Source organism: Eucyclogobius newberryi, unplaced genomic scaffold (assembly GCF_026437365.1).
Source record: "Eucyclogobius newberryi isolate DKJ021-1_F unplaced genomic scaffold, fEucNew1.0.hap1 SCAF_3, whole genome shotgun sequence".
In the NCBI taxonomy this organism is placed as follows: domain Eukaryota; kingdom Metazoa; phylum Chordata; class Actinopteri; order Gobiiformes; family Gobiidae; genus Eucyclogobius; species Eucyclogobius newberryi.
Window position 1 is genome coordinate 28,295,569 of NW_027315945.1, and position 10,566 is coordinate 28,306,134.

Sequence of the window (10,566 nt, forward strand, 5' to 3'; positions counted from 1 at the left end):
GAACTATCCACCAGCTAGATAGACCAAAGTTACACACAGCACTTTTAAAAAAGTTTGGATTAGATCTCAAACTAGCTTTGATTAAAAGTAGGAGTAGCAGCAGCATCAAGCTCCCATGGCAACCATAAGCTCCCCAGCATGCAGTGCCCACTCAGCAAAACTTGCCTGTAAGTAACTGTGCTGTACATTTGACCTCCAAAATTACACACATTAAAACAAAACCATCGTGTTTTAAAACCGAGCCAGACTTCTGTGGCGAGAGTTTGCTGATCCATCCAAAGACGATGCCATGACAAAGAGGTTCAATACGAGAAGTGCTCGTCGGGTGTAAGTCAGCTGTCCATCAATCGAGCTGGTGATTCCTGAGGGAGGAGAGAGGCAGGAAACTAGCTCCGGGAAAATGTGAAAATGTATGTAAGAAACCATTTTTGCTTATCTTTAAATAAGAGTGTTTACTTTTATTTTCTCTTATGTTAGCTTATTTTCCCCCATCTATTCCTTATTAAGAATATGAGAGGTTCTGTCTATAGGAGTTTTGTTAATAAGAGTTTTTCTATTGAGTGTTTTTTAAAACTTCCTATAAGTTATCGGTTCTTTTCTTCTGTATCTACTTGCGTTGCAACACCAGAATTTCCCCATTGTGTGGACAAATAAAGGTATAGCTCATCTTATTTCTTAAATGTATTTTTTAACTAATTTTAAAGTTAAAGAATCTCTAACTTACAGGTCTATAATTGTAATAATACAGTAGGTATAAAGGTATTAAAGAATTATTAAAATTGTTTATTTGTCATAATTTTAAGTATTGTCTGTGTAATCCCTCAGGTGTCCAGGTCGGCTCCGTACAAAAAGAAAGTACTGGTAGTATTCTGGACATGTGTTTTAGGAGTTATTTTTCCACTCATCCAAGTAGTCTTCAGTTCCTCGGACAGGGATCTTGTATATAAGGCAGTAACATTATATAATATGTATAAGTGTATATAGAAACAAATAATGTTTTTCCTAATTTGATTTGTCACTTTGCACATTTTGAACCATAATGTAAAGTAGGTGAGGCTGATATTGACAAAAATATTATCCTGAGATATTTTGGCAAATCAACAGAGATTAAATGTATTAGCTGAGGTTTAATAATCAGGGAATATAAAAGGAGTGTAACATTCCCCGTGCACATAGAACATGCTCATCTATACATATGCTGAACATTACAACATACTCTTTGCCATTTCTTTGAGCAACATTTTTATATTTTTAATACCCGATATTACAATTCTTCAATAACTTCAGCACAACATTCACAATTCTATCAATATTTCCCACCTCTTGTGTGATGCATATTCTCATACCCCACTTGCACTTATCCACACTTATCAATCCATATAGTGCGAATCCAGCTTCAATCACGCAACATAATAAAATGTTTTATTTCACACTGATAAGTTATACAATCCAAGACAATGAAGACGATGTTTGTTCAGTGACCCACACAACTCTGCATAACATTTCAGCGCATATGAATAAATAGGAGCGTCGCGTGGGTACTTAAATGTCCAAAAAAAAACAGTCAAATCAAAACCTTTCAGGTGTTCATATCAGGTTGTATCTTTCTTGCAGAAGCTGATGAGATGTTTCGCTTGCAGTTGTGTTTATTTCCGTCTCTTTGCCTCCTAAACCTCTTGCTCATCATCTCCATGGAAACAGGGAAAGCCCCACACGTTGCCAAGGGAACCAAAACCATATATATAGTTACATTTCTTCCCTTTCTGAAAGTTGAGCAGGTTGGTTTCGTCTGCCGTGCTGCCAGCGTGGGTGTTTGTGTGTATTCCTTGTGGTCCCACTGAGCCGGGGAAGCTCTCGTTTAGCTGCGCCTGCACCATCGCCGCCGCTGTCCATTTCACTTGGCCATGTCCTCAGCCACGGCTTTTCCAATTTTATCCTTCAAACATGACAGTTTCTGGAAGTCACTCTTGAGCAGCATCCACTCGTAAAAAGGCACCTGAAAAAGAGCAGAATGAACAACAGAAATGACTAGTTTGTGAAAAAAAAGATATATATATATATATATATATATATTATATATTATATATATATATATATATATATATATATATATATATATATATATATATATATATATATATATATATATATATATATATATATATAAAAATTAGACTTATCATGGTGATTGATGGAACAATAATTTTGGGGGCGTAGATTTCTTTTGTTCTAGTTCCCAGCGTTTATTTTGTACAATAAGATCCAAGTTGTGGAAGGTCAAATAAGTAACTTCTATTACTAATGGAGCTCATGTTTTCTAAAGCTAAAGTGTTTCCTTGGATTATCCTGCTTTGGGGTTATTATTGTGTCCGTAGCATAAAGTGGGTTTAATATTATTGTTTCATTTTGTCTATAATTTTAGTAACATGTCGTACTTCAAAATACAGATACTGAAACAGGCCTCCGTACAACATGAGATGAACGTTATGGGGTGGGAACAAAGACTGCAAGCGGCAATGTCCAATAAGATAAACAGGCCAAAATTAAACGTGCAAATAACAGCCATGGAACAACTTGAAACAGTTGTGATCTAACACAGTCAGAATACATTTGTCTGAATTTTTGGATATTTTCTAGCTTGAAGACTATATATAGTTGTAGTATTAGACATTCAGTTGGGCCAAAACAAATCTTTGACAAGCACATGTTCGACATTTGATAGTCACAAAAACACATTTTGTATAATATATTGTTTCATAAAATAAAAATAAAAAATAACATTGAAGACAACTTTGTGATTGACCTTGAAGCATTAAAAAAATAAAAATAATCAATAATAGTACATAAAAAAAAAAAAAAAATAAAACCCTTGCATTAACGTCTGGGTAAATAGATTTATCACAATATTGCCAAAATACATTTCTGAGCATGCAAACTCCAGCATTAAGAATATTAAAATTAGCACTGCTTTAAAATGATACTTTAATAGAACTTCCGTGTGACAATAAATACAATCCTTATTTCTTATCAATAGTGTAGGTATTGCAGATATAGGTTATGGTTTGATGACACACTACCAAAGTCTAATAAAAATGGCAATAACGCATCATGAAAAGAGAGACGTGTGAGAGTTTGGATTGGCCTAGATGAGGCTGCTGCAGGACTCGATTTATAAAAGCGAGTGCAGAGGGACCGGCCTGACTCCCAGCTCTCATTATATCCACTGTTTGCATGGCCCGAAAATATCACACTCTGCCTCACAAAAGAAACCATTCATAGGAGCATCTCTATGGCAGCAGGCAGCATAATCAAGTGGCCTTCACACATCTGGACATTAATTAGTTTATTTATTTATTTATTTATTGACAAAGTGACGTTAGTTGACCTTAGCTTTAACAGGTGAGATGCATTGCACCAGGTTGTAGCTCAAGAGCAAATGTCCACCTGTCCCTGGGCAGGCTGATGTCACATCTCTTTATCAGAAGAGGAGCCTATTGTACATGTTTATAGTGATAGAGGAAACCGGAGCACCCAGAAAAAAACAACGCAGACACAGGGAGAACATGCAAACTCCACAAAGAAAAGCCCAGCGACAATAAATCTTAGGACTGTCTTGCAACACATATACCTTAGGCTACCCCAAATAAATTGTCTGTTTGCTGTAACCCGAGTCAACATTTTTCAAGTGGCTCGGTCGGTAGGCAAATTCTTATTTTTTTCACTTTGAAGGCAAAAAAATGGATCCAAATTTTGTCATTTTTTGAGTCGGAGTGACCACCAGGGGTCAGGCTTCAACAGTCACTATCAACCCGATCGGGAGACTAAATCTCACGATTTTAAGATACTTCAATCGACCTTTTGCACGCCGCTATCCTTTATTTTGGTAGCTAAGGCGAGCGGGGGGAACATGCGGGGGACATGGGCGCCGCCATGTTTGTTGTGATGACGCTACTGGGCGTGTTTCAATCCCAGAATGCATTTGCGCAAGTCAAATTTCACACCCTGACAGAGCCTGGCATTACTCTGGACATGTCAGTGGCGCCGACAGAGGTAAATTATTAAAGACAATATGATGACTATACGCGCGCTCTGGCTTGTAACAAATGCACGTGGAGGACTAAAAATGATGACGCGCATGTGTTACGAAGTGCGTTATCAGTTCTTTGAGATGAAAATCAAGTTAACAAGCGTGTTAAGTAGTGGTTCAGGATAGACCGGTCGGTGAGTCGGCGAAATTATTGAAAAATAAAAGATTGACGTTTTTTCAGCAAAATGCTGATATTTGTTTTTCAGTCGGCTAGTTTCATAGCTCGGTCGGGTTACGGCAAACAGACATATTATTTTGCTCAGCCTTACATGTGCATGAAAAGTAAAAGCAAACTCTATTCTCTCATGTGCACAATTAGCATCTTCTCATCTTTTTGTGGGTTGCATTTCTGATTGCAATGTTTGATTTTTCGGAAAGACGGTAACATATGGGATCTGCAGAGGATATTCAGTTATATAAATAAATGCAGTTTAGTGAAATGCCTTTGTGTAAAAACAGAGTCAAGTTTGACACTGATTTGACTGTGCTGGATTAGTGCAGAGGACGTCAGGTGACATTTTGTTGTATAGAAAGCACAATGTAAATACATTATGATTGAAATGGGGAGAGAATGTCATCCTACTATGGTCCAAACAATAGCCAAACTACTGTAACTACAACAACTGAATAAAGAACACATCACATTGTTTAATATGTTTATTTATTATCTTATTAAACTTGTATTGTTTTAAACAAATGTTCCATCTTTCTTATTTTCTTGTTTACCATTATAATGTGTTATGTATACACTGGCTGTACAGCCCTTTGGTCACCTGAGGTTGTTTTAAATGTGCTTTGTAAATCCATTTGATAATGACATGTTTATGAGACGGGTAATTATAATATTGACCATAAGAGGGTGTAGTATTAGTTGCGCCTCACCTCCACTGTGATGAAGCCTGCGAGCTGAAGGTGTCTCTTCATCATAACGAAACGTCCCAAGAGGTCTTTACTCTTTGAGCAGAAGTTTGGAAATTCCCAGGGCAAGAAAGCAAGTCTATAAAAACACAAAGCTTTACAACGTTGATCAAAAACACTACAATTTCACAATTCTGTTTCTATGCATGACCTTTCAAAACAATCACTTTATTTATTGATAATGAAAAGTGAAGTTTGGAGTTTAGATAAATGCAGTCCTCACCGGCGAGCTCCGTCAGGTACAACGTCTTGTCCTCCTCCGTGGGATAAATGTGGTGCTTTGAAGGACGTCATGTTCACTGGTTTGTTATCAGTGTCCACGACTATCTCACCTTCTGATCACCGGAAATTCAGGTTCAGTTACACAGACAGAGCAGTTTTAAATACGAGTTATCATCAGAAAGCTTTGGAACTTACCAATAGTCCAACCGAAGACGGTGTCAACACCCACACGTAGAGCATCTGTTCTGCCGTCCACCAGAATGTTTAAGGTTTCTCTAAGGCTGGTCTGAAGGGTTGAGGGGGGCGAGCTGGGGCCTTGGTGTGGTAGGGCATCCAGAGCACTTTGAGAGGGTTCTGTGTTGAAGGACCCTGGATGTTCTAATTGAAGAGTGGCTGCGATATGAAGCAGCTTAAGCCGATAGTTATCTCTACGAGCCGAGGCACTGTCTGCAAATGGTTCAAAAGGGAAATAAAAAATGCTTACATGTTCACAAAACAATTCTGATATCAATGCAAACATGTATTTGGTCAAATTAGTCACAGCTTTCATCAATGCAATGTGTTTACTTGACAAAAACTAAAGTGATATTTTTAAAACACTTTGTTGACGTGTTCCTTCATTTTAGCTATCAATATGAATCTACACAAAAACTAGAACAAATACTTAAAAACAATTTTAATTAAAATGGAAAAATGAAACTAAAACCCCATTTAAATTAGTCATCAAAAATCACACAGCAATTCATCATCTTTTTAGCTGTGGAATCCATTGTATGGCAAATGTTTTACAGTCATTTACTGAAACTAGCGTCGACATTAAAATGCTTGTCAACTACAGCAAAAATAAATGTTTATTTACAACACACTCCGTTAGGATTGTATTGAGATTAGATTAACCAAATGAAGAGTAATAAAATTAAGAAAAAGTCAAAGGATCTAGAAGAATTTTATAAAAAATATATGTTGTTAAGTTATTGTTTCCATATAAAATAAGTTGCTGATGACCCAAATGCTTTACCACGGCTTCCTGAGATGAAGCAGCTCACCTTTCAGAGTGGAGATGTGCTGCTCCTGTAATAGAGGGATCAGATACTGTGGTTTTGCCTGCTGTAACACACACAAGGACCATGCCACATCTGTCTGCAGGAAAGGCTCGAGTCCGGAGAGAGACTTCTCCAGGGATGAGTGAACCTTTGTGGAAAATAAGGACATTTCATTATTAATCACTAAATCTGCAATGAGAAACTCACAAATAGAAAAAAAAATACCTTTGTATAGAACTCATCTCCTTTACTTGGCTGAAAACCAAGTCGAGCAAATGTCATGAGGATGTTGGAGAGTTGAAAAACATTGTACTTCTCACAGTTTGAAACATAACTCTGTTGAATCAGAAACGTTATAAAGTCAATACATTGTTGTAATCTTTCTAAACCACATAATCTAAAAGCTAAAAAGGAGCTTGTCTCAAACCTCAGCAAAGGCCTCAAAGAGAGGAAGATGGAGCCACTTGAGGAAACCGAAAGACTTGGCAAGACGGATGATTTCAAAAGGGCTGAGCTCAGACACTCTGGGTAAAAGCTCTGAGGCCATGCGCTGAAACACCTGAGTATGATGAAAATTCAGTTTCCCTAAAAGAAAAATGAAACACTAATTGAGAAACTGTAAAATGATTATAGTGATAAGTTTGGTTTTGACTGGGATGTTAGATGTTTGGGTTCTAGTGCACATTTTACCATATGCAAACGCCATATCAAGCATAAGCTGAGTGGTGAACTCTGATGAAGACTTCTGCAGAAGGTGGTACGACAGAGCTCTGAGAAGAGGGACAGAGCGACGACTCTGTGCTGCCAATGATACGCAGACTCTACGAATATCTTCCGTTGAGAAACCTTCAGCAAACTCCAAAGCCTAGACGTTTAACAACAAGGAAGATTAGTTATGTCATAGATGTTCTTGCATTAAAGCACTTGCATTTCCACCGACCTTATCCTCCAGTCTGTCCATTAGAGTAGGAGACATGCGCTCGCCTTTGGATATAAGTGTGGTGATTGTTCTAACATCAGCGATTTCTGTCCAACGTAGCTCCAGCTGCTTCAGTGCAGTGTTGACTATGGCCACATCCTGCGTTCCTCTACGGCCGGCGCCCCAGTCGATCAGATGTGCCAGCTGTTTGTAGGTGAATCTGCGAACACGCCACAGGATCTCAGTCTGGACAGAATTCAGCACTGGGTCCGTGGGGGGCAGGTTCATAATCCAGAGAGCTTGCACAGCAGACACCAGAGTGCTGTTCCACACTAAAGACACCTGTGCAAGAACAAAAGATGAGATAAGAGGGCTCTAATCAGGAGGGCTTAAGTGTATATTGAAATGTTCAATTCTATGTCCCAGACCTCCTTTGACAATGTGGTCAACAGATCTGTCAGCCTAGGATCTGCCAACAGTTCAGGTGGCTGTTGCTTAAATTTCCCCCTCGTTTTTATTAGTAAATGAGTCCACTTTTTAAGGGTGATGGCTGCTTGGTTGCCTGATCCAGAATTCTCCGCCCAGGCCTGCAGGATGTCCTCTGGTTGAACAGCTTTATCCACCAGGTCGTCCAGCAGTGTGCGTTTTGGCAGAATAGGCAAACTGTCTTCTTTCTTTACTGTCCTTGCCTCACACATGAGCCTCGGTCCCACACTGGCCCATAGAGGGATCCTGTGTGCCTCTGCAGCCACAGCGGGCAGCAGGCGAGCGGTGACTGCAGGAGCCCAAACCAGGCACAGCATCCGGCCACATCTGACCAGAGTACGGCTGGACATGGTGACGGCGACGGGTGACGCAGGGACACAGGAGGACTCACTGTACACGGGCTGTACGTCTCATTACAAACACATCCCGGTACAAACCTGAAAGGGGAAAGGGAAAAAAGTGTGAATCAGAAAAGGGTTTATTGTAAGTGAGCAAAATTAACAAACAAAGAATTGCAACATGAAACAATTAATAATAATAATAAATAAAATATGAACAATACATTTTGGCAAAATAAAGGCATGAATGTAATAAAGTGTTCCAGGTGGAATAAGAATAGAATTATAAATACTTTTAATTTTAACACTCAAGACAGGTAAAGTCGAAGCCTGGCACAATGCAAAATGTCTATTACACTAGTGGTACCTATGAACCCCGCTACCTATGAACCCCGCAACCTATGAACCCCGCTACCTATGAACCCGGCTACCTATGAACCCCGCAACCTATGAACCCCGCTACCTATGAACCCCGCTACCTATGAACCCAGCTACCTATGAACCCCGCTACCTATGAACCCCGCAACCTATGAACCCCGCTACCTATGAACCCGGCTACCTATGAACCCCGCTACCTATGAACCCCGCTACCTATGAACCCGGCTACCTATGAACCCCGCTACCTATGAACCCAGCTACCTATGAACCCCGCTACCTATGAACCCCGCAACCTATGAACCCCGCTACCTATGAACCCGGCTACCTATGAACCCCGCAACCTATGAACCCCGCTACCTATGAACCCCGCTACCTATGAACCCAGCTACCTATGAACCCCGCTACCTATGAACCCTGCTACCTATGAACCCCGCTACCTATGAACCCTGCTACCTATGAACGGGGGAACTACGCAAAGACCAGCATAGGCTACAGGTTCAGGTCCCGCATCCCCAATAGTTTGTGCATAAATGTTTGGTTTTACAGTATAAAATATGGCAGCATATAACCCAAACCCAGGTCTCAGGGAACAAAAGTACCGGGGAACATGGGGCTGACCCCTAGACGAACAGACAAACAGACAGATAAAATGCAAGGACAGTTTTGCGGCTAACACTTAGCATTCTCGTAGCTAACATTACACCAACAAAACTGGCACAATTTCAGTTAAGATCTTACTGCGTATGCACGTGTCTGAACCTGACACAGGACAAACGCATTTTGGGCAATGTTGGTTCATTCTAAATCAGACATTTCATGTCATTAAGGTTAATTCCTGACCTTGTCGACAGTGAAACTGGACGTTACTCTTAATCTTTAAAGATTAAAAGTATTTTTCTGCACCGCATTGTAGCTTTTACTGTTCGGTAAACATCACACACCTGAGATCAATCAAGTCTTACCTCAATATAAGATTTTTTTTTGAAGGAGCCGGTTCACAACTTCACATGTTACATGACAGCTACCGACGCACGAGTATGACGTCACCCTCTAAGTCACGTGACCCGCACCTACGGCCCGAGCATTTAAAGTTAAACACTTGTATTATTCTTTTTTTATTACACAGTAGAGTGACATATTAATCAATATTTGGATATGAGTTACAATTGGAAAACGGTGAATCCAGAAGAAGAAAGACCAACATAAACCTGAATATTTCCAGTTTAGTCTTTGTTGCCCTTTGGCCTTTTGACTCCTGGACATAGACTGTGGTTCCGTTTTAAAGGTGATTTTAAATGTTTATACCGTGTTCTGTTTACCAATGTACAGTAGATTAGGCCTTCTCACAGTAGCTTCATATCATGTTTACACACGATCTTTACCTCCCACTAGTGGCCAAAAGTCATCCATGATATGAGAAGATGAGAGTGTCATCATTTCTGCAGCAAACGCCTACACAGTGTGACATTTAGTGTGTTTGGCATTAGAAATACGACGTGGTCAAAATTAAAACATTAATGATATGATACAATGATAAAAACAGCCTTCAGCTAAATATGCCTACTAATGCTTTAGCCTGTAAGACTTCTTATCTAATATTCATAAAACAGGTAAGTGCATGGTTTTATGGTTAGTGGTTGGGCTTTATACTGACACACAGGGAAGTGAAGGCTCGGCCTGTCTCTGCTGTGCACAGACCAAGAGCAGCACAGTTGTGGTTATTGTGCTCCGTGCCTGACTGTGATGGACAGAGACTAGACACACTTCACCTCCGTCTCCTGAGCTTGTGCTGAGCAGGACGGAGGCTTCAAGTGGCACAGCTGATTAACCCAACACTATAATATTGTGTTGTGTTGGCTCTCTGTGTTGATCCAGAGATATTTTAGAGAGACTTATTTATAGGATACGTTTAAGTTTTTCATTCTGTACAATAATCCGTTTGAGAAAGTTCTGCATTCAATGGCTAAGAATAAAAAATCAGGAGTGATCTTGCAATAACTTTGAACTGACCTTTTGTCCTAAAAGCAGTGCAATCTTTACAGAATGAGATGCCAAAACCTTATACAACAATTATTTACCCATTAGAAAATAGATGATTTGTAAAACGATTTTAAAATGACTGACTGAGTGACATTGCTGTGTTCCTAACCTTCTTTTGTTCTCTACTCCAATCAG

At 39.6% G+C, this 10,566-nt stretch overlaps 1 protein-coding gene across 1 annotated transcript; it reads right to left on the reverse strand.

Annotated features, from left to right (window-relative positions):
- Nucleotides 1-1,788: 1,788 nt before the first annotated feature.
- tbrg4 (transforming growth factor beta regulator 4) lies at nt 1,789-9,430 on the reverse strand. The gene is made up of 11 exons (XM_072460853.1): nt 9,354-9,430; nt 7,618-8,112; nt 7,211-7,531; nt 6,961-7,135; nt 6,698-6,855; nt 6,496-6,606; nt 6,274-6,418; nt 5,423-5,674; nt 5,229-5,340; nt 4,970-5,084; nt 1,789-1,996 (listed from the first exon to the last, which is right to left on the reverse strand). Exons 2-11 carry the CDS (start codon nt 8,023-8,025, stop codon nt 1,895-1,897), a joined length of 1,899 nt encoding a protein of 632 aa, XP_072316954.1. The 5' UTR covers nt 8,026-8,112; nt 9,354-9,430; the 3' UTR covers nt 1,789-1,894.
- Between the last annotated feature and the right edge of the window lie 1,136 nt (nt 9,431-10,566).

Bases quoted from the DNA above. Each gene is read 5' to 3' on its own strand.
- tbrg4 (XM_072460853.1), bottom strand. From the start codon at position 8,025: ATGTCCAGCCGTACTCTGGTCAGATGTGGCCGGATGCTGTGCCTGGTT. The intron at 6,856-6,960 runs GTAAAATGTGCA...TTTTTCTTTTAG, and splicing joins TGATATGGCGTTTGCATATG to GGAAACTGAATTTTCATCAT. The intron at 6,419-6,495 runs GTATTTTTTTTT...TTTTCCACAAAG, and splicing joins GAGATGAGTTCTATACAAAG to GTTCACTCATCCCTGGAGAA.